Source organism: Ictidomys tridecemlineatus, chromosome 1 (assembly GCF_052094955.1).
Source record: "Ictidomys tridecemlineatus isolate mIctTri1 chromosome 1, mIctTri1.hap1, whole genome shotgun sequence".
Lineage (NCBI taxonomy): Eukaryota > Metazoa > Chordata > Mammalia > Rodentia > Sciuridae > Ictidomys > Ictidomys tridecemlineatus.
This window is the reverse complement of record NC_135477.1, coordinates 70928953-70956763: the sequence shown is the minus strand read 5'-3', so window position 1 is coordinate 70956763 and position 27811 is coordinate 70928953. Positions and strand designations below refer to the sequence as shown.

Sequence of the window (27811 nt, the reverse complement as noted above, 5' to 3'; positions counted from 1 at the left end):
TGCACGGACCATGAATTTGCAGTCCTGTGATCTTCCTGACTCAGCCTTCCAAGTTGAGTTGTTGGGATTACAGTTGTGTGCTACTTCTCCTGACATTTTGTTTAAAAAATCTCTACCATACTTATGGTTATTTCTCTTTCTCATAACTAAGTTTCACATGCCTTCATTTTATCCCTTAATATTGAAAAGCAGGGTACAGTGGCTCACATCTGGAATTCCAGCATGTCAGAGGCAAAAGCAGGAGCATCCCAAGTTTGAAGCCAGCCTTGACAACTTAGTGACACCCTGTCTCAAAATCAATAAAATAAAAAAATAGAATTGGTATATAACTCAGTGGTAGAGTGTCCCTGGATTTCATCCCCAGTGTTGAGGGATGGCAGAGCACAAATATAACCATTATTTGAATTTTTAGTCAGATTTTGGATTAATCCCTGATAGTGGATTTTTTCCTAAGTCATTTTTTATTGTTACTAATATTAATACTTTTAAGAAGTGTTTGAGAAGAGGGGAGGGGGGATAGTAGGGGATAGGAAAGGTAGCAAAAAAAAAAAAAAAAAGAAGTGTTTGTGTCATTATTTCCTAACAGAAATACTAAGAAGTTTCATTTTTTTAAGTCCTTCAGCTACTGTAAAATAACATGGCTCATCTTCTGCCTGGTCTTGGAGTGCTCCTTAAACTGATTTTTCCTTAGTTCAGAATTTCAGTTTTGATAATTTCTCTCATAAGTGGCTTTATTCTGGGGAAAACCTTCACCAGTGAATCAGCTTGACCCTTGGGGCCTCTCTGACCTCTCCCAGAATGCATCTTCTCTGAATTTGACCAATTAGCTTTCCAGGCAGAGAACTGTGCCTTTCTGTGAGAAGCACATTGTTGAGAGCCACAGCCCAAGGGGCCCCAGCAAACTTCCAGCTGCCAGCTGATGATTGGCTCACAGCGGCCCCAGCAAACTTCTAGCTGCCAACTGATTGGCTCACTTTCTTTTGAAAGTGGCTCCTGAATTGTGCCCAGCCAGACTGCAGCAGCACATCATCGCTTGCTCCACCTAGTGTTTGTTCTCGGTACTTCAGGTCCCCAGGTGCTCAGCAAGCTACCAAGTGTTCTGGTTCTCAGTGACTCCTCATTACCCAAATTATGCCACCAATTCTGTCCATTATAACAGACAGCAGTCTCAGAAGAGCCAGAATGTTGGAATTATGTTCCCCTTTTTCTGGACCCCAAGGGGAAAACTGAGATTGGGCATTTTCTCATGATCAGACCAAGCTGTCTCTACTGGAGAAATGGGCTGATCTGGGTGAAAGAAACAGCTCTCCTTCCCCATTTCAATGAGGCTGTTCCTGGTTTTGCATTGTCTCCATTTTTTCTTTGTGGTTCTACAATTATTTGAATGGGTGGGGGGTTTATATACATTCAGTTGTGGTTGTGGAAAAGAAAATAGAATTCATTTCACATTAGTACAGCTATTATTTGGGTGGAGTCTAAACTCAAGTAGCTTAGAAATTCTTGACATTTGAAGTGGATATGTTTCACTGCTCAATAAGTACCTGTAAAATGAGGTGTATGAAATTATGTCTTGATTTGTTAAAGTGAAAATCAGTGGTAACTTTGGGGGAAAATTTTTTGGAGGTCTCCTGGAAGAGAAAAATCACTAGAGTGAGTTCAAGAATGAATAAGGGACATGGGACATGGTTCAGAAGAAGACCTGTGGATGACCCGAGTATGATCCCCCTACCCCCCAAAAAAGGAAAATGAATTTAAGTCCATGAAACCAGACCCTCCTTTAAAGGATATCATATATATGTGACATAATTGAAGAGGATCCAATTTTTTTTCTTCTTTCCCTATATTTTTAATCCTTACATAATGATCATAAAATGTTTGTTATACTTTGAGGATTTAAAAAAATTGCATTATATGTGGCACCAAAAAACTAGGAAAAGGTATAAGTATTTCATAAAATGTTAATCTAAAGTTCATTGACTATTTCTTCCTGATTTATTATATAAGCTTATTATCAATTCTCATACTCAAAGATGACAGAAAGAGTAACAATTTTAAGAATAGAATTTCAGATTGTGTAACAGTTTTCTTAATTCTAGGACATTTTATATTAGTCAAATATACAAAGTAATTAGTCATATTGAAATATTGAATTTAATAACTAAGGAGGATAAATTCATGAAATAATCATATTTTATAACCAAATTTTGTGAATAATATAGGAAGTCCCTCTATAAAAAAAAATGGTGTGTTTCATATGTCTATGACAAGGACAATGATATGCTTGCAGGGTACCCCAAAAGACGAACTGCATTAACAGCACCTTGAGTTTAACACAAGGATCAGTGAAATAGTACTTGTGGGGAACATCCAGCCCATAGCCTATTTTTGTAAATGAAGTATGTCTGTTTTCATTTTTGTTTTGTAGTGCTAGGATTGACCCTCAGGCTTCATTAATGCTAAGTAAACACTCTCACCACTGAGTTACACCACTATCCCCTGGAAGATACTCCTTAATGAAAGAATCAAAGTCAATATTGGCTAGTCGTGGAATTAAGTACATACCAACATAATTTCTTGTGACTGAGGCCCCCAGCTATTTGCTAATTTGGTTAGAGACTTCCTTTAAGTTCTACAAGATACAACAACTTAAATGTCACATAAAGCACAGACTCAGGACTGGTCCCAAACTAAAGGACACTAAAGAAACAGGACCACTGGACACAGTGAATTACAGATTGTGAAAACCCTCAATCTTAGATACCTTCTCTTCCTGGAAGCTATAAACAGTTCTTGGCCAGGTGGGTTTCCTCAACATCTAACCAGGGAGGGTCTGTCAGTGCAGATGGAATCTGCTGCATTGGGAAGAGCTCAGCATGACATGGATGACATTCCTGCCTAATGGCATAAACTACATCTAGTCATGAGGTATCATCATCTGATCCCAAACTGAAGAAAAATCTACAAAACTGAAATATATCATTCAACAACTTAAATACTCATGTAAAGCACAGACTCAGGAACTGTCCCAAACTAAAGGACACTAAAGAAACAGGACCACTGGACACTAAATTATGGATCATGAAAACCCCCAAGCTTAGTTGTTATTTTGGTTAAAAAAGATAGTTGAAATAACTGGCAAATTATGAATGTTTTGTAGATTAAATATTAATATTTAACCAAATTTGATTTTCTGCAATCATTACACTATACATATATAATTTCCTGTTTTTAGGAAATACAAGTATTTTGTCATAGAGGCATCATGTCTGCAACTCACAAATGGTTGAGAGAAAAGTGTCTATCATATACCTATATTTATATTTATCTAGAAAGACAGGAGAAGGGATAAAGCAAAGGTTGTGAAATGTTAACATTTAGGGGATGTTTTCTAGGAATTCTTTGTAGTAACGTTACAAATCTAATAAGTCTGAAATCATCAAAATAGAATATTTTTAAAAGAAAAATAAATTTTTAAATTATATTAATAAGTAACATTGCACTCAAATGGTCTATATCTATATAGATACTATTAAGTGAATAAATAGAAAGTTGGGTGAGGCATAGGGATATATGTAATAATCTCAAATTATCTCCCTATAAAATGCTAAATAATTATGAAGGGAAAAGGCAACATTACAGAAGAGAAACCCCAAAGACACATTTAGTGATCAATGTTAATGTCATCAGTAATGTGATTCAAAAAGAAAGTCACAGAATCACTTCTGTGGGATACTCTTGTCAAATAACACATAATCTGGTTCCAATTATAAACCAGCAAAAAAATTCGGAGGCACATTATATGAGAATTCTTCCTTAAAAGATTCAAGGTCATGAAGGTCAAGGAGAGACTGAGGAATGTTTGAGCCTGAAGGAGTCAACAAAATACAATAAATGCATTTCATGAGTCTGAATGGGATACCATTGTTACAAAGGACATTATAGGAAAAAAGCAAAACTGGAAAAAATTTGATGGTAGAATTCATTATGATAGAATGTATTCATATTAGCTTTTCAGTTATAGAGGTTGTACTGTAGTCATATGGCATGTTCTGAATTGTAGAAAATATTAATCATGATGGTGATGGTGAAGCTAGATTTACAGAGAGTGTAGTAAATCGAGTGTAAAATTGAGTAAGATAAAGAAAATGGAGGCCTTTCTTGAGAATGGAGTCCAGGAAAGCAAAGCAGCGCTTGGGGAAATTGAAATGTTAAGGCACAGAACCCATTCTAAGGAAATGTTAATGAAACAGCTCCCAGTAAACAGGGAAGTGCTAATCAAAAGCCCCGCCCTTCCTGCCCAGATTACTCCTCCAGCCCACTGATCTCCCACCATTTGGGCCTTCCCACCTGCATTCTATCACTGCAAGATAAAGGGAAACAAAAGACATGTGATTCTGTGTTGATTATCTAATTTTACTATGCCTCAATATCTTCACTTGTAAAATATAAAATGTGATTGTTGTGTGATTAATGAATTAATTTTAAAATATTTCATGTAACCTAGCAATGATTGTCACTTTAATAATAAATCAATAATTTGTTCATCAGAAATGAAAAAAAAAATGTGAGAAAGCTGAAAGAAGACCTTAGCTATAAATAGGGAAGACCTCCCGCTTCCACAGATTCCGCCTTTTGGGTCCTCTTCTTCCTCAGGGAGAAGTCTTTTCTGCTGTCCTTTAATAAAGCCTTCTACTTTCCACTCTACACTTGCCTCCTGCCTCTCTGGTATTATACTGCAGCATTCAGGGAAGCAAGGACTCACCGAACAGAGGTAAAAATGGTGTAGATCAGCAATTTATTCTCAAATGGTACAAGGGGAAAATGTTCTTTATATTAGAACCTGGAACTTTTCTTTAATATTATTTCTAAAACACTAAGATTGTATAAATGAACAAAGAGAAAAAGTGAAAAAATGAAAAGCCTTAAGGAAGTTTTGTTTCTCACCAGGAAAGTATCATAAGTTAGGGCTTAAAATTAAAATTATTAAAAGTATGTAAGTTTGATGCCACTACAATAATTGTAATGCATTAAAGCATTGGTATGGGATTGGCACATGAAAATAAAGTCTTTCTAAATTCTAGGTCCATATATGGTGACACAATTTGTATGATACAAATAATCCATCATTAGTGTTATATTTAGAACCATGAAGCTAATACTGATCACTTGATTGTCTAGGTGCTTTTTAAATATCTGACATTTAAACAGTTTGAGTACATTAAACTCTAATTTCAGTTTGTACTTGTTCTTCATATTTGATTATATATGAAAAGAAACAGTTTCAAATATTGTATGAATTCCTTCATGTATATGTGATACAGACATTTTCCATCAATAAAGTTTCCACATCATACACTTAGTGGGAAAAAATTAAAATTTTATGCCAATGGTATAATGAATACAATGTTATCTTTAATGTCATATTTTTTTCTTAAATCTTCTGTGTATTCTTGTGATGCTATCAAAAGTAGACATTTACTTGGCTTATTAGTAGGTCTTAAGGCAAAAGTTCTAGTGGGTCAAGTTTCAAATTCTGTAGCAAGTGGAAAGAAAAATAATTATATTATTTATCTCAAACATTTTATAATTCACTAAGCAAGAATCAGTGAACAAAAAGCTAATAACTTATAGTGTTAATAAGAGTCAAAAATATGTGTGTATAGCTACAAGACAAGATTACTATGAAATATAATTTGCCTAAAGTTGCACATTGAATTATCACTGTGGCTCAAGATCAGAGCTTCAGGTTTTCCACCCCTCAGTGATGAATTCAACAACCTTATGCTAAGGCATATGACAAAGCTCTGTGTGACAAAATGATAAATAACCCCTCAACATCAGATCCTATAACTTGAAAAATACAAGGACAGACCATTTCCTTACAGAGTCATGGGTGTTATGACAGGTATAATATAGGGTATTACTGGAACACAGAAGGGATTTCTGTCCCAGTTTTGGGTCAATAGTGTAGGTTTGGGGTTGAGGTGCTCTTAAGATTTGACCACCTGAAGGATAAAGAGAAAGTATGACAGAGAAAGGGAAGAGGTGCATGCAAAGAATGAGAGGTGAGCAATCCAAGTAGTCCAGTGTGACTAGAAGATAGAGCAGAGGGGCAGAGTGGGGTGAGTGCAAAGAGATAAGACTGAATAACCTGATGAGAATCCGGGTGATTTGGATATTTTAATTCCTTGCTAGGAAATTTGGAACTTTGAGAGAAAAACCAATGACAAAGTCAATATCAGGGATTTGAAATGCTTGACCAAGTGTTCCTAGAGGAATCTGGGCTTTTGACCGTAGATCAGAGAGAAGTGGGCAGTGCCTTTGTTTTCATAGTGGTGACAGAAGTGGAAAAAATCATCAATCCAGAAAAAGGTATGTACAGATAGTCTGAGCTCTTACAAGCTATGGAATATGAATAAATGTTGAATGAGTATATTCTTCATTAGGATTTTTTTTAAATCTTTCTTTTGATGTTTGCAAAAAAAAATTTAATTCATGTAGAAATCTATTCAGCAATCTAAGGAAAGTCATGCCATCTGCTATTTGTAGTTCATTTCAGATATCAATTAATGAATACAAATTTTACCACAGTTTGGCAACATACCTTCTTTATGTTTTCTAGATAAAGCCTCTGCCCAACTTATAACTCATCTGAAATGAGGAAAATATTATTTATATTGCTTAAGCAAGAGACATTATCATGAAAATGATATATTATTAGAAAATGTGGCTTTTAAAATAAGACTTCAAGGGACTTAACCTAACTTGAAGATGATCACACAAACAAAATAAAAGCCTTACTTATTTTAAGTTTAGACAGAGAATCTGTTAAACTGCTCAAAGAACAATCAACATTGATCTATTAAATAGAGGTCATTTTAGATGGGTGCAGCTTTAGCTCACTAAAGGTTAAACAATTAACTCCTATTTTGTGCTGACTTCAATACACTGTGATTCTTAGAAAAATTCTTCCCTTTAGAAAATTTTAATCAGTTTTTTTCACTTTAATGTAGTTTTCTTTAAAATAAACTTTCCACTATCTACTTTCAGAAAATTTAACATATATTCAATGCTACAAATTTTTCAGCTCATTAAATGAAAGACATAAATGAAAAAAGGAAGAGGTATTATCGTAGCATGTGAAAATTCTACTATCAAAAGTTTGAAAATACTGTTACGTGGAATATGAACGAACATTTCTTTATTAACATGCACATACAGATTTCAGAAAATTTCCTTGATAGAATGAAGCCAGGTGCTGTGTGTGACACATTCCTCTAATTCAAGTGACTCAAGAGGCTGAAGCAGGAGGAAGGCAATTTTGAGGCCAGCCTGGAACTTAATAAGACTTTGCCACAAAACAAAAAATATAAAAGGAATAGGATGTAGTTCAGTGGAAGAGCACCCCTGAGCTCAACCATTATAAACACACACACACACACACACACACACACACACACACACACACACACACACACACACAGTATAAATATTCCTTAAAGCCAGTTTAAACTTGTCTCTTTGATTTGTGACCTTCCAGATTCATAAACAATATGTAGCTCTTTAACAGTAACTCTGAATTCTCAGTAATTGGAAACAACATTTTTGAAACATTTTGCTAATTACACTTATGTGTTTACAAATGTGTGGAAAATCTTGAAAATGTAGTGCAAGCGCCCCATGGAGAGTGTCTTTGTATAAAAGCTATTCTTATTCTCTAAGATTCCTCAAACAGGTTCTAATTTAGAATACGGAACAAAATGAATACTTTCAGGTGAAACAATAATGTGATATCCAAAACCTTTATACAGTTTAAATGTGAAGGCAAGTTTCTTGGATTTACAGGTTTCCCAGTCTTTACTTTTTCAAAATTAAATTATTTAAAAATTATTAAAAATAATTTTAAAAATATTTAAAAATAACTTTTTGGTGCATTATAATCATACATAATAATGGAATGCATTATAACATAGTCAAACATGCACATAAAATAATTTGATGGAACTTCTTGATAGAAGAGTGCTTTTCATACTCCTGTTAAAGTTTGCATGCTTTGGCAAACTAATGCTCTGCAAGGAAATCTAGGAAATACTAGAATAAGTTTCAAGTATTTTTCAACCTATGCATAAGCACTAAAAAATGAACGTCTTTATCCCAGAAAAAATAATGGAAAAGAGTTGCCTCACACACACAAAAAAAAAATCTTCCTTTGCATTGTATCTCCACTTACACATTTTTTTTTTTTAAATACCAGAGATTGAACTCAGGGGCACTCCACCACTGAGCCCCATCCCCAGCCCTATTTTGTATTTTATTTAGAGACAGGGTCTCACTGAGTTGACTAAGCGCTTTGCTTTTGCTGAGGCTGGCTTTGATCCTCCTACCTCAGCTTCCTGAGCTGCTGGGTCAATCATCATTATCTTATTAAATGATATACTGTCTGATTTTTTTCTGGTAAAAACAAAAGAGAACATTTTGTCTTTGTGCATTGTATTTAACAACTTACATAAATATTTCACTTTCCTTTTTTAGTGCACAGTCATCCAATTTCATGGCTCACGGGCACTTCAACCCTGAGACTCTCATTTTTTTTTCAGAAAAATATGGATAAAAGCTAACAAACTGATGGAAGAAAAATATCAGCTCGCTAAGATCTTATAATTATGTATTAAGAGTTATTTAATTTGTTCCCTTTTTCATCACATTTGACTGTATTGCTATTTTATAAAGCTTAGATTTGTTCTTCTCTTGATTTTGTTCAGATACAAAATCAAAAGAAAATATAAAATTGAGGCCTCATTCAAGACAGGCCTGCAATATTTTTTTGTGGATTAGGAAGATCATAAAAATTCTATCAAAGCTCTAAACCAATGTTTATTCATTTAAATGTTTAATTCATTAAAATAATTTTGTATCTTTGTTTACACATGCATTCATCATTATCTTTTTTTTCTTTTTTCTTTTTGATACCAGGGATTAAATTCAGAATTTAAGGAAAGTTAAAAATGTCAGTTCAGTTGAATAAAGTTAATAAGTATCTGTTGAAAATAAGATCTCCAGAGACTTTATAAAATTATAAAATTTATGAGTATAAATTATTGTAACCCTTACTTAATATTCATAAGTCAATTAATTAAACAAGTCAGTATTTCAACAAAGTCAAAACAAGACAATAAGAAATCTGAAATCCAAAAGATAAAACATAAGCATAACTCACCTCAGCCAGATAGTCCTCAAGGCTTTGACATGAAGGCTGTGGGTTGGAAGAAGGACCTGCCATGTTTTCTCCTTGGCTAAAACTTCTGTTGTGTAACCAGTCATTTTTCAGTTTAACACAGGGACAGCCTGGGACAGGCCTCCCACAGTGAGGGCAAGGTAAAGATTTGCTCTGTTTTGCCACTGGGAATCTGCTGTTAACCTCCTGAAGGTTCTTATTGATTCTGTGAGAACTGCAAAAGGCAAATACTTGGTATTTCATTTTTCTCCAAATCACTTGTATTTTTTTTTAAAATGCCATAAGAATAAATAGAAATTCTCAGCTAAAAGAGTCTTAAAATTGAAAATCCTTCAAAACAATGTAGGGCACACGATTACAGGTTTTAAAATGTTCCAAGGATGTATACATATTTCTAGGGGACTCCTAACAAGAAATTCAAACAATATAGGTGAGAGAGTAATGGCAGGTAGAGATGTATGATTTAAGGGTAACACTGCTGCCTTATTGAAAGACTCTGTGGGATTCTTGAGAATACTATTAAAAATACTGGTATCTAAACAATAGCTATGTGAGAAGATGGGTACCTTACTTTATCTACCTACAAAGACATTTTGCTATGCTAAAGTATATTAATGCATACCCAGTTGTCATTTTTCAGTATACACTAAAGTATATTCTTAAAAATATACAACTAGTATATAAGAGTAAAGCTAAGCTAGACATACTTGTATTATTAAAGCAGTTGAGAATTTAAAAACAACCATTGAAGATATTTTCAAGTATTTCCTCTCACCATCTATACATTCTAACCATCACCAGGAGAAAGCAAGCATTTGGCACTGAGAAATAATTCAGAGCAACAACCACTGGAGCAGAACAAGATAGCTGAGTTGGTAATTAAGAAGAATTAAAGCAGCTCCCAAGAAAATTAGCTCAGAATTGTGTTACCAAGGCATCAGAGATGGGACCTGCCAATTCTGTTTTATTCCCCCCAACACTGACAATGGAATTATTTAACAACATTGCAAAGTTTACTTCCTTTCAGCCCTATGATAATCTTTCCCTATATCACAAGTAGGCGTTACCTAGAGAGGCAAAACTGAAAAGCACAGTTTGTCTCTAGGCACCATCTAGGGGTAATATCAAATATCACCATCAAGCATGGTTAATTTACCAAGTATCAGACTGTGCTGAAGGGGGTGTACTAGCAATACTATACAGTTAGGGTTTAAGTTATACTCTTCAAAAATATTTAAATTTGTTATTTTTTCTATGTAAAAAATTTCTATAAGTAATTTGGTCACAATATAACTAAATTATAAAACTTCAAAAGTACATAGCTGACAGTCTAGTAGACCAATTTAAGAAAATAGAAAGGAAAGAAAGCCATATGTATGAAAAAAAAAGAGGAGAAATATAAACTTCCTGGACAAATATTCTAAAAGTAAGTTCATTTATTAACATTACTTCCTAAAATTATATTGTCTGATTAGCTTTTGCATCCTACTAATCTTATGAACCCATCTCACTAAAAGTTATGCACTGGAGACAAATTAAGGAGATTAAGTATTTTCTGTTAGTATACATTTTGACATACTTCTGGATTTTGTATTCTTCTACATGGAGCTGATTATTTTCTTCCATTTGCATTTCATTAGAATTTTCAGTTTTAATTTTAGACACTTCAGATTCCAGCTTGTTAATTCTGAGTTGCATCCAATTTATTACTGAAGCATCATTATTCTCTCTTAACTGCCCTAAGATTTCTGAAACTGCTGCACATGTCTAAAGAAAATTAAAAGGACACATTTTTTTTTAAAATTATAACCTAAATAATTATTGTATATTAAGTCAAATTAATTGCTTTTTTTCTTTCTATTGGGGTTGGAACTCAGGGCCTCACACAGGCTATACAAGCTATCTACCACTAAACTACCATCTCAGCCATGAATCCCCTCATGTTAGTACTCATTTTCTAGAAATTCAAAAAATGGTAGAATCAATTCAAAATTGAAAAAAAATCATTTAACAATTCAAGAGAATGTTATAAATTGACTTCACATTTTTTAATTTCCTCTAGGAATATAAAGGACACACTTAAAATGAAAATATCCAAAATAAAATTTTCGGTAAAATGAATTAAAGCAAATTACAGATAAAGTCACCTCTAAAACTAGAGATGTTTGGTTTTGGTTTTGCTGTAACTGCTGTCTTGTTATTTCAGTCTCCCATTTATGCTGCACTCCTTGACCATGTTCTATTATGTTGTTTTGCATATTTCTTTTGAGGTTTGCTACATCTTCTTCCAACTTTTTTTGATTGTTCTCTGATTTTTCACATATATTTTGCAGGCTTTTCAAAGAAAATTCAAATTTTGTATCCAGCTGTAAATATTTTGAGGATGTATCTTCTAGGTTTGCAATGATATTATCTGCCTGTATGAATAAAACAATAGAGTTTCATAATAAAAGAAGTACATTTAGAATGTCTGAGCACAAAGCCCATTCACAAATTTAGCCTAAATTTAATTGCAATAAATATAATCTATAGTAGCATTCTGATGAGTAGATTAAGGTAATATGGTATGCTATATTAGAAAAGGTGAATCCATACTTTTCAGTTGGTCTATAAATTCCTATTCTGGCTATTTAATGAAGGATGGGCAAATCTAGATTCTTTTTCACAGTGAAAATTATGAATATTCAATGAAGCAATTCTCTATTGGATTGAGTGTATTCAATTTTATATTTAATTGCTTAAATAAAGTTAGAATAAAATTCTCAATAGGTCAGTATCTCAAAAGAAAAAAATATCAGTATAATATAAAATGCCCAATTTTACCAAAACAACTGTTAAGCAAAATTATTTTCTATTTATTCAAGAATAGGTGCCATGAATATCAGATGTTATTCTCATCTTAGGTGAATTTATACTTTGACAGATAATATAGCATGCCAAAAAATAAAAAGAAAAAAGAAAAAGTATACCGAGGAATTAAGGACTATTAGTTCTAAAAAGAATAAGGTCAGTGAGAGTCAGAAAAGATGGAGAAATATGAAGAAAGGAAAAAATAGTTTTATAAGAGGTGGGAATAAATGGGGTCAAATGAATGAAAACAGAAAAGACAAGAGAAGTAAGGTAGAGAGATGGTAAAATCAGCATTAGTGCAATGGACAAAGTCCAATGGCAGGGGAATAAAGATATGTCCACACAATAACTTATAAATGTGTAAGTACATTAGTACTGAGATCCAAAGAATTGAGGCATCCTAGAGCTCATCAACTGATGAGTGGATAAGTGGTATGGCCTATAAAAGAACCATTACTGGGCAACAGAAAGAAATGATGCTTAAAACAACACAGATGACCCATGAAAACAGTATCCTAGTGAAAGAATCTGGTCAGAAAGGACTAAACAGTGTATAAATCTCCTTGTGTGAAATGTCAATGACAGACAAATTATGGAGATAAAAAAGTAGGTTGGTAGTTATCCTAAGACTTAGGAAATTAGTGAAATGTATATCTGTGCAATACATCCAAATAAGGTTGCCTTTTCAAAGATCCACTGGGAAAACCTAGAAAAATTCTCTCTCTGCTTTGGAAAGACGTACCACACATGATCTAAATATTTGTATGCTTTTATAAGATATTTAAATGGAAAAGCCTAGCTTGTCCAATGATTTAAAAATGAACCTGAATTTTGAGGAAAATATGATACTTTCTGCACAAGTTATCTGGAAATCCATTTAACAATTACACATAGATTCTGTATCCAATCACAAAAAAAATGTATGAAATAATTCAATTACCTGGAACATTCCATGGAATGGTATTCTTTGATTTAATCTGCCTTGATGGCAATAGAGGTAGCACTAAAAAATTCTGATTAACAACAACAACAAAAAGTTTCTCAACTTGGTAGCACTAAAAAATTATGATTAACAGAAAAAAAGTTTCTCAACATGTATGAGGATTGATGTACAATTCTCAGCTTTTCTGAAGATAGCTGGGCAATTTACCACCCTATGGATTGAACCCAGGAGTGCTTAACCACTGAGCGATATCCCCAGTTTTATTTTATATTTTATTTCATTTTACTTTACTTTAAACTTTATTTTGAGACAAGGACTTGCTAAATTGCTTAGGGCCTCACTAAGTGGCTTGACTGGCCTTGAACTTGTGACCCTTCTGCCTCAGTTTCCCAAGTAGCTGGGATTACAAGCATGCACCTCCATGTCTGGCCCTAAGGGTCGCTATTTTAAGATTTATGATTTCATAAGAAAAAATCATAAGAATCCAATTCAGAATTTATGAACAAGTCTCTGTGAAGATAATTAAATCATAATAAAAACAATTATAATAAAAATCCAAAGAAAGTTGTCCACAGAAATTAGTATTCTAAAATATTTTAAATTATTTTAGCAGGTACAGATTGACTATTGACAAGTACAATTTAATACATACTTTACATGTGATTTGATTTAGTTTCTTCTCCAAATCCTGTTCCTCATCTAAATTAAGGTGACAACTTGAATGTTCTAGTGAAGCCTCTGACATAGGTTGTTCTTTCAGGTTATTGGCCAGTTCTTGTTGAAGTTGTATCGCAACTACCTAAAGAGATATGTCTGTTAAAGATTTTGTAAATCAGTTCACTTTATGTTAATAATACTTAAAACTGAAATTGATGCTGAGAAATATTATCAATTTATCATATATATAAAATTTTCTGCTTCTTTCTGAATTCCAGTAAGGACACAGAAGGTGCTTTCTTCCTGCATAATCACTATCGTATTCATTGGACAATAGATTCAGCCCTCTATCCACTTCTCATTTGATGAAATTGCAATGTTTTAGAACCTTCTGAATTCCCAAACAGAAATGGTCATACAGGTCTGACTAGTAGTAGTGAATTCTACAGAGAAGTCAAAATTATTTTAACAGAAGCTCCACTTAAAAACAGAGTTCTAAACATATTAAATCCTCTGCTCAAATCCTTCCAATAGATTCCTATTTCATAAAAAAGTGAGGCCCTAGGCAACCTGGCCTCCACCTCCTCCCTCTCTTCAACTCCTACAATTCTCTTCCCTCCTCACCCATTCTCACTGTACAAAAATCCAGCACCTACATTTGTTGAAAATGAGGATTCAATGTCAAATTTATGAACCTAAGAGCTACAATTGTCTTTGTACTGGAATAGTTTATATCCTTTACATGACAGTAATTGAGTCTTGAAATGAAAAAGTATTAGTAATTATCTGTGAAGATATGCAATAAATTACAGATACAACAGGAAAATTAAATCAACATTGGTGTTGCTGTAATTTATTGCATTTGTTCTAAATTATTATTTAATTACAAGTAGATGCTTTTATAGTGTTGAGGAGGACATGATTTTCAGAAGGCAAATTTACATGAATAAAATAAAATTACCAATAAGAAATACATAAAATACTTGTGAACAAAATCTATTAAAAATATGGCATTGACATTTCAGTTCAGCTGAGAAATATGGAATGAATTATCAAAGTAACTCTCTTAAATGAAACTAGGTATGAGCATTTCCATTGATGTTTCATTATGGTCTTAAGGTATTGCAACTTGAAGACATTAAAATTATTATTCAGGGCTACAGTGGTAAAACATATGCATAGCTTGCAAAAGGCCTTGGATTCAGTCCCCAACACCAAAATCAGATATTGTTTCAGCAATATTAAGACTACATTATTAATACCATATATTTACTAAAAATCTGTAACCTCTTGAAACTTCAGTCTTTAAGACAAAATGCCTCGTGAAGACACAAGGCCTTTACTCAAAATAAAGCATCTGTCAGGTCCAAGGTTTAATTTTTTTTCTTTTTTAAATTTTAAAATCAGTAATGCTAAACGTTCTTTTTTATTTTCGTTGGCACATAATTTTACATATTCATCAGAGACGGTGCATTACTTCAAAAGATGTACACAATGTGTAACCATCAGCAGACTTATTCAGACATGAATCATTTCATTGGGTTGGAAATCAGGTTTGCTATAATTAAATCACTGAATTCTCTTTCAAAGACAAACCATATATCTTAATACTTACTTCTCTTTTTGATTTCTCCTTTTTATAATGATAGAGTTTTTCTTTTAAATGATGATTTTCCTTCCTTAACTTAATTATTTTTTTAAGCTTGAGATTGGATTTTTCGGCCTGATCCTGAATTATTTTTATATTATTACATTGCTCTTGGATACAGACAATTATGTCTTCTTTATCATCAACTTTGTTGTGAAGGTGACATAATTGCTGTCTTAGAAATGTGATTTCATTTTCCATTTGAGAAAATTTCTCATCTATACATTCCTGCTCGTCAATGTATTTATAGTTTTGACTTTGTTCATTTTGGTACATGTGTTCTATTTTATTCACTTGGCACTGGGTTTTTTTTAGGTCTCTATGTACCTGTTTCAAAACCATAGTCATTTTTCTAATATCATGTATCATATGAAAACAGAGCTCTGCTTCTTGGCTACTGATTTTTTTTCCAGGCTTGGAAACCTTTGGGGAAAGAATCTCACTACTAATATTTAATTTGGAAATACAGAAATTCTCCTTGTTCTTTAAACCAAGGCACTCATCTCTTGGTCCCTGGGAAAAAAGTTCTAGTTCATTTTGTGACATCTGACTTTCGTCACAAGGTTGTGGAGCAACAGCACATCTGAAAGGGTATGGTTTGACTTTTGTTTCTTGTCTTTTTGTGCTTTGTTTTTTATTTTCCAGTTTTAACTTTTGCTTTGAAATCTCAGTTTTCAGAATACTAATCTTTGTCTTATATTTGAATGTTGTTTTTGTAAATGTTTCATCATTCAATTTGATTGTCCTTTGAAGATCATCATTCTTTTTTCTTAAAATTTCAATGACCTGAAGATATTTCTTTTCATTTTCCTGATTCTGACATTTTATTTTGTCTGTTTCCAGATACATCATAGCAATTTTATCCTGCAATATGTGGTATTTATGCAACAGCTCTTTCTCTGTTTCATTCCTAGTGGAAACCTCAAAGTAAAAACAAGGAGACATTTAGCTAGCATTTAATAAAATAACATGTCACAATTTTCTCTGAAACTAAAGAATAACCTGTACATTTATACAATAAAGGGGTTGCAGTAAATGGATATCCAACTGGAGAAAAATCAGATGTAAACTTCAAAGCTTGTAGAAGCAAAAAATTTCAAAATGTTTATTGAAGATAATGAATCTACGAGTACAAAAATATCATAATTTTAAGACATTTCAGAGTTGAAAAAGCCTTTCTCTGAATTACAACAGATTCAATTCATAAAGTGATTAGTATGTTTTACCATGTTGAAAAAACTTTGGTCTCTGATACCTCACGTATACATCCAACCCATAATAAGGGTCTTAGCTCAACACATATTTGCACAGATGAAATTCCCCAAAGTTCTTTTAGTTCCCTTTTCCTGAAAATATTCTACACATATTCTATTTTTTCCACATTTTTGTAATCATAAGAATTTCAGCTATTGATAAATGATAAATCTAGGGACAGTACTTAAGCAGTTTTCTATATACCAATGAACTTTTTATCAAAATGTGAAAAACAGAATGATATAAATATAAGCAAGCTGCTTCAGGTGCTTTTTCATCATACCAGTTATTTCTCTACTGTAAAAATAAAGACACAAAAGAAGGCTTGTGTTTCATAATACTAATTGTAAATAAGGTCATATTTGTTAGGCTCTTAGAAAATCCTGATTGTTTTCTGCTCAGTAAGATTTATTTCTTTTTTATAAAGGCTGAAACGTGAATAAATGTGAAATAGGGGAAATAAACTGACCTCATTTACTGTAATGACATACTTACCAATAAATCATCACTAAGTAAAATATTATGGCATATCATTGTTTACAAAAATTTTTTATGCTTAAATAGGATATTTCTTGGAGCAAACTGTTTCTCATCTCATATGTGAGTAAATGATATCCAAACTAGGGGCTCTGCTGGCTATACTTTTCCTGCTTAATGATGGGAGTAATAAGCAGACCTCTACATTAGCATACCAAGAGGGGGATATCCCTGCTCCAAACTAGAACAGCTACTGTTAGTGACAAGGGTTTTGAGATCATGAAAAATCATCAATTCCTATGGTAAATATCAAAAGCCTTTTCTTTAGTTGTGGCCAAAGTGAAAATCACTACTGGACTGCTGCCAACAAATGGATTTGAATTAAGAACGTAAATTAGGCCAATGGGACCAAAACACCCAAAATGTGTACATCAAGGATATACATATTTGGCTTTAAAATTCTCTGTTTTTCCATTATAAAGCCAGTTACCATTTAATATATGTTCACATACACACACAACATGTACACACAAACATTTGAAAACAGAAAATAATTCAAGAAACATCTTTTCTTTTTGCCATGTCTATCTCCTTTTGTTTGCAAAGATGATTTGATAGAATCCCATCTTATAAATTCTGGCATTATATTCTTAAGTTGCCTCTGGATGTCCTTTTGTTCAGCTAATACCTAAAGATTCATTTCAGTAAAGTATTGGTCTTGTATTAGCAATGGGAAGAAATTCTAAAAGCATAATCAAGAGCAGTACCTGCAAAAAAAGAAAGAGAGAGAGAAATCTAGTAGTCTATTAAAACATATGGACTTTGATCCCACATGAATTATTCAAAATTTTAACTGCAGAAATGAAAGGTAAATTCGTCAAGTAGCAAAAACTTTTCTTAAATACAGAAACAGAATTATAAAAAACAATTTTTAAAACTCATTTAACAAGTCCCATAATACTTTCAAAGCTCTTTATCTTATTATCTTAACGTAAAAATACATAAATTAATCGGAATATTCCCTGAAGACCTTAAAAGAGCACACTACAGGGATACTGCCACATCGATGTTCATAGCAGCACAATTCACAATTGCTAGACTGTGGAATCAACCCAGATGCCCTTCAATAGACGAATGGATAAAAAAATGTGGCATTTATACACCATGGAGTATTACACAGCACTAAAAAATGACAAAATCACAGAATTTGCAGGGAAATGGATGGCACTAGAGCAGATTATGCTTAGTGAAGCTAGCCAATCCCTAAAAACAAATACCAAATGTCTTCTTTGATATAATGAGAGCAACTAAGAACAGAGCAGGAAGGAAGAGCAGGAAGAAAAGATTAACATTAAACAGAGACATGAGGTGGGAGGGAAAGGGAGAAAAAAAGGGAAATTGCATGGAAATGGAGGGAGACCCTCATTGTTATACAAAATTACATATAAGAGGTTGTGAGGGGAATGGGATAACAAACATGGAGGGAAATGAATTACAGTAGATGAGGTAGAGAGAGAAGATGGGAGGGGAGGGGAGGGGGGATAGTAGAGGATAGGAAAGGTAGCAGAATACAACAGTCACTAATATGGCAGTATGTAAAAATGTGGATGTGTAACCGATGTGATTCTGCAATCTGTATTTGGGGTAAAAAAGGGAGTTCATAACCCACTTGATTCAAATGTATGAAATATGATATGTCAAGAGCTATGTAATGTTTTGAACAACCAATAAAAAAATAAATAAAATTAGGATATAAAAGACATCAAAAAATATTTATGCTATTGATTAAACTCAACTCACCTTTACTCCATTCAGAAAATGGGAGCATGCCAAGATAAGCAATAAATAAATTTAGCCATAAGTGTCTTAATTTCATTTTAGGGAGAGATGACATTTTGTATTAAACCCAAATAATAGAGTCACATAGTGTTACACAGTTACTGCTGGGTAAGACAACAGACTACACATTTCAATAATAGTCCCAGAAGTTTGTGGGAGATGTATGAAGTTTGTGTAAGTAAATGCTAATGATGATTGTCAACAACACATTCTCAGGTCATGTCCCCAACATTAAGTGAAACATGACCATATATATTAAGTTAAACATATATAAATACAGTAAGAAATCTGAAGCTATACTGAAGACTACCTGATTCAAATTATTTCTTGCAGTCTTTAATTCTGGTTTTAATGTCCTAAAAGATATTTGAAGTTCTTTGTTTAATTCAATTTTTTTGTCATATTCGTCTTTCTTTTCTCTTAACTGGTTGTTCATTTTTTCAAGTTTATCGGCATTTCTTCTCTTCTTCTCTTTTTCTTTTAAGGCATACCTGGAGTTAAATATGGTTATCTTAAAATTTATTTTGTCAGAAAACAAATAGTTTGTTTTGTGATTTGGCTCTTCATATGTTGATTTATTATCCTAATAAAAATTCTATGTTCTAAGATACTTTCCCTTTCTAGTTCTCATATTTTTAATTTCTCAATCTTTAAATATACACACACATATCTCATATATATATGTATTTAAAAGTAACAATGAAAACTTCTGTCAATTGGGAAGTTTCTATTACTAGTAACTCTAGTAGATATCATGGAAAAGAAATTTTGAAATGGATTAGTAAATTGATACATTCAAAATGATTTGGGTTGAGGATGTGGGACATGATTCAATGGTAGAGTGCCTGCCTAGCATGTAGGAGTCTCTATTTTCAATCCCCGGAATTGCCAAAACAAAAAACAAAGATCATTTTCACAGGTTCATAATTCTTCCTTAGTTATATAATATAAAGTTAAATAAGTTATAGTTTATAAACAAGTTTATAAATTTACTAGAATTAGCTTTTATATTCATGAAATATAACAGCAATCACTGCTATTGATTGCCAGTGTAACATACTACCTTCATAGTTGTTCATACACCATACATCTGCATATTAGTATAACCCAAGACCAGGCTATGTAGTTGAGTACTTGTTATTATATCTTTTATGTTTCTCTTAGGGTAACACTTTCTATTTAGCTTGTTTATCATTATGTATTTTATCAACAACTCAAAACTCAATTTGGAACAAGGCAGGACCTAATATTTAGTCCAATAGTAAATATATATTCTTTCAACATAGAAATTTGATGAAATTTTATTTATGTATGAGGGAGAATTTGAATAAAATATTTTTCATTTCACTTTTTGTTTAATCAATGTTCAGGTTAAAACTGTAGCTGGGGGTGTGATTCAGTAGCAGCATACCTACCTAGTTGCACCAAACTTGAATTTAATCCCCAACACCAGAAAAAAAGAAAACTGCAGAAATATTTAAAAACATATTTTGGGGTGCAAAAAAATGTCTATTTTATCCTCTTTGGTGGAACTGTAAATTAAACTTTTTTGAGAGCAATTTAGAAATTTTGGTCAAATATCTTTTCATGAAGTTATTCTTCTTTAACCAAATAATTCTATATTAAAGAATTTTTTCAAACTAAACATATATAGAAAATATTTTCAATGAAATTATGTCATTTTCAGTAAATAGATGGAAACAGACAATTATTTTAAACAAAATAAGTCAAATTTGTAAGATCAAGGGCTACATGTTTTCTCTATTATGGGGAAAATAGAAAAGAAAAAGGAAAAGAAAGAGGTGGGATGGTCTCATGGAAATCAAAGGGAGATCAATAGAGTAGAGGAAAGTGATTAGAGCGAGAAAGAAGGGGAGGGAAAGGAGAAAAAGTAGGGCATAATATAGACCAAATTTTATCGCTATATTGCAGTCATGTGTGAATATGGAACAACAAATCCTACCATTATGTACAACTATGATACCTTAATAAAAACATGGTTCTATGAACCATCAATTTTAATACAAAAATTAAAATATAAATGAAAAATAATCCAAGATTCTTTTTGTTAAATAGTGAGATTCCTCTGATAGTGGCATTTCTATATAACCATTGAAATTATGATTGAAAATAATATGCATTTAATTATTAGAAGTAAACAGGCTTAGCAATATTTACCTTATTTGCAAGAATTTCAGACACTGCAAAGTAAGTAGCTTTCTCATTGCAAAATGCCAGCAGGTAAGTCAGCAATTACAAAAATTCCCTATGTACCTTTAGTGTAAAGAAAAGAGTTCAAAGATTTCTTTCAGTCTAGGGTATCATACCTCAAGTTGCAGAGTTCTTGTTTGTATTTTCTTTCTTTTTGCTCTAACTTAGGTTTCACCTTTTTCATTTCTGATAACTCTTCTTTTATTACACAAAGGTTATTTTCCAGTTTTGCAACTTCTTTCTTATGTAATAAACACTGTGAACAGTTGGTTTTTTTAAGTTTTATTATTTCTTGATATGAATGACCTGCATTTTGGATTTTCATTAGGTTATGAGAATCTGCATCATGGAGAAAAAAAATAGAAACAAAATATTTGAATATTTCATATATGAAGGAGTATATATTTTTGTATGTACTCTTGCACGGTGAACAAATGTATCACATGGAACACATTATACTAAGATCTACAGATAAAACAGATGAGAATCTTGCCCTTATTTAGCCAGTGGAGAAGAATGACAAATAACATGACTGTTATAAATTCAGATAATGATGCAATGAAATAATAAATTATGTGATCACATAAGGGAATCTGATCCATAGGAGGATTTCCCTGGACATAATATGACTACACTGAGAAATAAGGAATGAACTGGAAGCATCTGGGCACAAGATGAAGAAGGCTTTATCCCCAACATACAGCAAGTACTGAGATGCTAGTGCAATCTGCTTCGAGTCAAGTGGTAATAACAGGTACAGCTTTAGGTTCCTACCTGAAACAAGTAAAACCAAAACACACAAAAAACAAAATAACTATAGTTTCAAGACTGTTGTCCTTCAGGCAATGAGGATAATAATTCCTGACATAAAGTAAATGAAGTAAGCCTTACAATTGTGTTAACTCCTTGCTTTGAGAAATTTTCCAGTAGATGACTCAAAAGGAACCCAATTAATCTACCTAACTCCCTAAACTGAGCTAATGAAACTGAAATCCCAGATAGATCCCAAAATAACAACACTGGGGAATTTCAGCACAGCCTTGTAATCAATACATTGGTCATGCAAGGATAAAAAATAGATGTTTTAATCTAAGTAATGCTATAAATCAAGTAGACCTAATAGTTGAATTCACTTTCTTACTAGCAATTTGTGGAAACTTTTTCAAAATAAGCCATATTCTATAATGTAAGTCACAGTCAATACAAAAAAACCAGATAATTCTATCAGATATCTGATATACTATCAGATCGTAATGGAATGAAACTAGAAATAAACTGCAGGAAAAATAACAGAAATCACATTAACAGAACAAAATTGAACAATATTCTTTTAAATAAGGAATGGATCATAGAAGAAATGAGAGAATAAAGCCAGAAATATTTGAAAACAAAAACAGAAATACAACATATCAAAATTTCTGAGATACTATAAAGTCAATTTTAAGAAGAAAATTTATAGCATTGAGTACCTTCATTTAAAAAAAATAGATTCCAAATAAATAATGTTCCGTCTTTCAAGGTCTTAGAAAAGGAAGAACAAACTAATTCCAAAGTCAGTAGGATGCAGAAAATAATTAAGATTAGAGGTGAAATTAATAAAACCTGAGAAAAAAAGACATATGATCAATGAGACAAAGAGTCAGCTTTTTTAAAAGATAAATAAGGTCAATAAAGCCTTAGCAAAACTAACAAAGACAAGAAACAAATCAACAAAATTACAGATAAAAGATATCATAATAAATATTTCTATAATCCAGAGGATCATTTGAAACTATTTTATAAGTTTGTACTCCAATAAGTTGGAAGATCTAGAAACCTTGAAAAATTTCTAGACACATATGAGCTGCCCAAATTGCACCAGGAAGATACAAGTAATGAAATTGAAACAGCAATTAATAGCCTTCCATAAAACAAAACTCCAGGACCAGATGGAATCTTATCCAGGTTTTAACAAATCTTTAGAGAAGAACAAACACCAACCTTGTCAATTTATTCCATGAAACTTAAAGGGAACGCTCCCAAATACATGCTATAGAGCAAATATAATCCTGATAACAAAATCAAACAAAGACACATCAAGAAAAGAAAATACAATCATATATTTTTAAAATATAATTTCTGATAATGCTTATCTCTTCCTTAAAACCCAAGTATCTCTTCTCTTTGCTATAATATTAAAGACCTCAAGACCTCTAGCTTTATCCTGTATCTCTCTGGGTCCCAACCACTGTCTTATATGTTTCTTCTTAGAATACAGATTTTTATTTTCGAAAGATTTAATGAGGTATTATTGACATAAGTTTGCATAAAAGAGCATAGTTTCAGGAGGTGAAATAGCAGGGAAAATAGGTCTAAGTTTACTACAAAATTCAGGTAGAGACAATGGTAACCTGACTGATGATCCTCAAGGCACAAGAGAGGAACAGAGCCAAGAAAAGGAGTGGGAGTGACATTCACAAAGAAAAGAACAGTGGGAATAATCCAGGTGTTTACTTGAGAGTATATCACAGTTCTCATTGTATTTTAGTGCAAAGCACATTTCTGAAATGAACATCATTGTAACACATCAGTGTTCTATGGTACTGTGCTAAGCATCCTATGTGCATCTATTTCTATAATATACATCAGAAGGCCTCATCTTTATGCATAGGTCCTACCTTCATATGGCTTGTTTAGTTGTTCAATTACCACCAAAATATTCTCATAATCAGGGTAAGCCACCTCAGAAGCCTGTGCGGCTATTACAGCTGACTGTGATTCACCAACATCCTCCATAGCGCTTATTTGTTTTCTGACCTATCAAACAATAATCCAATATCAAAATGTACCGTATATACTAAATACATAGAGGTATAATTACTCATCTTTGATATAAGCAAAAGCACAGGTAGGTTTTCAAAGAACTGATTTCTGTCAAAAGGAAACCTTTATCAATGGTTATTCTTTCTTAGTCATTTTCAAAGTAAACCTTATATATAACAAGAAATTCTCAATTCTTTCACCTTATCTTTTACAATATATTTTTAATTCATATTTTTTGTACTGTATCATTTTGCCTTTCATAATATACTTTATCAATAAAATATTATTTTATATTATTTCTAACAATACCTTGCCCTTTTCATTACATGTTTTCTCTGAGGGCTTATAAAAGAAAACAAAGAAAGTTTTTTTATAAAAATAAAATGCATTAAGACTATTATCTTTTATATATAAATTACCTATATTTTTAATTTATTTCTTATGCGCATAAATTTTATAATAATTTCCCACAAGGAAGCTTCAAGTGTAAACTGAAAGAATAGCATTAAGGAATCAAGAATGTTACTACTAATAGAATCAAAACAAAGAATAAAATTTAAATACACCAAAAACATGGCTTTTTTTCTTCTTTAACTCCTTAGTTCCACATTCTTCTTTAGTCATTGTTCACTTTTCCATTGCCTTTCCCTGGAGAAATTCTGCAAGGAGTTTCCTACAATTTTCCATTGAAGTCAGGCAATGGAAAATTTTCATGAAGACAAGGTACTTACTCCTTGTCCAAGTCACCTGGCTTCATCTTTGTCAACCTGTCAGCAGCATGAGTTTTCCCTTCCTCTGACCTGAACTACATCATTCTGTCTTATTTTCACAAAAAGTATATAGACTGCCAATTCCGGCACAGAGCGTGATGTAAGGTACTCAGTGAGATCTGCTTCCCCGGGCCCTCTGGGGCTGGGCCAGCGAGTAGGGTGGGGTCCCTTTTAACTAGCCGCAGTCCACCAGAAGCACTGAAGACCTGGCACCTTTGAGCAGTGCAGGACTGGCGAGGGGAGGGGAGGCAAGCGAGACTGGCGGCCTCCTGAATGCCACAGAGGCCGGTAGGGGCTTCAAGGGCCCAAGAAGGTGAGTGGAGGCTCCAAAGCTTGGCCACTACACAGTGGAGCCTGGCAGACTAGGACTCTCCATGACCGCGTGGTGCGGCTCCAGGAGATCTCACGTTGACCTGACAAGGCAGACAAAGGCCTTAACCGTCCTGGAAGACGAGCAAAGCAAAGAGGAGGACGGGTGGAACCGGTGGAACGGTTAGACCTGGGCGGTTGGTGTTCCTTGTACCAGAGGGAAACGGTCGGGTAGCATCTACATTATAACCCCTACCCTATCTGACCAGTCGGAAACCCCACCACCCTTTGGGAAGGTTTACCTGCACTTCGTGGAAGGCCTGTGTATATAATGGGAAAATGCTGCTTTCAACTCTCCCCCGCCAAACCATTTAAAACTTTTGCTCCATCTAAACATTATTAATGTAAAGAGGTTGCCCATGTATGACAGAGAAGATAACGTCTTGTTAAATAACGTCTTTTAAAAAAAAAAACAGAAATGTCTTCTGGAAGTGACTTTGAAATAGATTTGATAGATCACCTCTAGGAGTGACACTTGTCCATGCTTGATCAGTAGGTTAGAGGACATGGAGAAGACTTTTGACAGAAGAAGGAGGTCCTATGCCAGACTGGTTATATATAAAAGACATTTTTCATCTTGTAACCATTGTTTTTTTTGTGTGTGTCCGTTTTATTCTTCATTACTGTATACGTAGTTGAAAATGCTAAATACTTTCTTTTGAAATATCTAGACTTTTTAGATATTCTAAAGTGACTGATATATGCTAAAAGTAGAAGTGGTGAAATATAACACATTTTTGTAAATTTCTTTGTGAAAATTTTTATGAAATGTCTCGGAGTTATAATAGCCAAATCCCCTATTGAGTAGTATACATTGTGTGCTGGTTCTCTGGAGCACCATGCCAGTATGCTTAAATGAGGCAAGAGAAACCATTATCCCTCATATTTATGGGTTTTGTTTTACTTTGCTGTATACATAGTGTATATAAAGGACAAATGTGTCCTAATCTATATATAGTCTTTCTAGATGTTAATGAGGTCACCAGTATATGACAAAAGGAGAATTAGTAAACAAATTCTGTATGTTTTGTGTTTCAATTCTAGAAAGTATTGTTTTCTGAAAATTTGAGCATTAAAGCCCACAGGGTCAGCAAAGGACCAGAATGCTCACATTTTGAAAACATTTCCAAATTAGAACTATTGTTACATGTGTGCACTTTATTCAAGCTTGTCATGTACATTAGTGGACAAATTGAGTCCTTATTTGAAATATCGAGTGTGTATATTTTTAGAGGTAGTAAAATATCCCTTTGTAAATATCTTTCTGCTAAAAAATATGAAATACTGTCTTTTGGGAATGAAACTGTTAAACCACCTCTATGAGAGTACTTGTTCAATGATGTGGAGGAGGTAGGAGGGAAGCAATTGTAAAAGGTAATATGTTGATGTGTTCAAATTTGGACATTTTCAGACATCAGTTTTCTGTATGTCTTGTACATTTTATTTTGCTGTGCATATAGTGTATATAATGGACAAATAAGTCCTAATTTTACAACATCTAGTCTAGATTTAAAGAGGTTACCAGTATGTGACCAAGTAGTTAGTAAAATTAGCGCATTTCTACATTTCATATTGAAATTCATAAAAAAGCTTGCCTTCATACATGACTTTTTGATTTTAATTTGTTCAACCATATCTATTACTTATATGCCTATTCTTGTCCACTGGACTGAAAGTAGAAGTGAGTAGAAAAAGGTTTGAGGAAAAAAATGGTCATATTATTATACTTTAGTTTATAATCACTGCTACATGTGCAATTTTATTTACCAGTACTGTCTAAAGAGTGGACAGGTTCTTTGTGGCATATCTAGTCCTTCTATATATTTAGAAGTGCTTGATGTATTTGAAAGTAGAAGTAGTAGAGTAAAACTTTTTGTAAATAGTTCTTCTGATGGGAAATATTGTGTTTGGAATTGTTAAACTACCTGTGAACAGAATACTGTTTATACTTGTTCACTGGGTTGAGGAGGTGGAAGGGAAGAAATTGAAAAAGGTGTTTTGTTTAGAGTGTGCTAGAAAATTTCATTGCCCTGTATTATGCATTTAGTTTAACTTTGCTGTACTGTATATATTCTGTATATACTGAATAAAGGAGTCCTGATTTTATAATATCCAGTCTCTAGATATTAAAGTGGTCGCCAATATAAAAAAAAAGTATTGACTGCTAATACCCCTTCAAAGGGAAATGAAGGATGGATTTTTTTTCTTCCTTATTCCTGATTTATTTCACCTAAGCTGCAACCATCCTTCATTTGCAGAAGACTACCAGTAAATGAGTCAGCCAACCCTAAAGATGGTGTAATTGCATACTCTTTGGAGATCCATTTTTCAACTTTGTCTTTCTTTACTTTCTTCATGGGCAAGGCAGGACCACTAGTTTTAAAAAAAAGCCACAAAAAAAGCCAACAATTTCCAATAATTCTACTGACAGAATAAAAGGCAACTTTGGTAAAACTCCAATTTTTTCCCATCTTAATTCATTTACTAATTTTAAAAATCTATGAAGTGGAAGCTAAATATAAGAAAATGTACATTTTCTGTTTTGTTTTGAAAAATAGATGTATAATTATGATATAAGAGTTAGTACAGGGCTGGGGATGTGGCTCAGGCGGTAGCGCGCTCATCTGGCATGCGTGCGGCCCGGGTTCGATCCTCAGCACCACATACCAACAAAGATGTTGTGTCTGCCGAGAACTAAAAAATAAAATATTAAAAAAAAATCTCTCTCTTTCTCTCTCTCTCTCCTCTCTCACTCT

General features: G+C 33.0%; 1 protein-coding gene across 1 annotated transcript; it reads right to left on the bottom strand.

Moving 5' to 3' along the window:
* Positions 1–10729: 10729 nt before the first annotated feature.
* On the bottom strand, positions 10730–25469 carry LOC120885389 (ankyrin repeat domain-containing protein 26-like). Its single transcript, XM_078022169.1, has 8 exons — positions 24648–25469; positions 23772–23910; positions 21231–21453; positions 19214–19394; positions 15301–16254; positions 13681–13827; positions 11383–11652; positions 10730–11002 (listed from the first exon to the last, which is right to left on the bottom strand). The coding sequence occupies exons 2-8, from the start codon at positions 23887–23889 to the stop codon at positions 10730–10732; spliced, it is 2166 nt and encodes a 721-aa protein (XP_077878295.1). The 5' UTR covers positions 23890–23910; positions 24648–25469.
* Between the last annotated feature and the right edge of the window lie 2342 nt (positions 25470–27811).

Bases quoted from the DNA above. Each gene is read 5' to 3' on its own strand.
- LOC120885389 (XM_078022169.1), bottom strand. From the start codon at position 23,889: ATGGAGGATGTTGGTGAATCACAGTCAGCTGTAATAGCCGCACAGGCT. The intron at 16,255-19,213 runs GTAGTCTTCAGT...TTTTACTTTGAG, and splicing joins CAAGAAATAATTTGAATCAG to GTTTCCACTAGGAATGAAAC. The intron at 11,653-13,680 runs GTATGTATTAAA...TTATTCATACAG, and splicing joins TAAATCAAATCACATGTAAA to GCAGATAATATCATTGCAAA.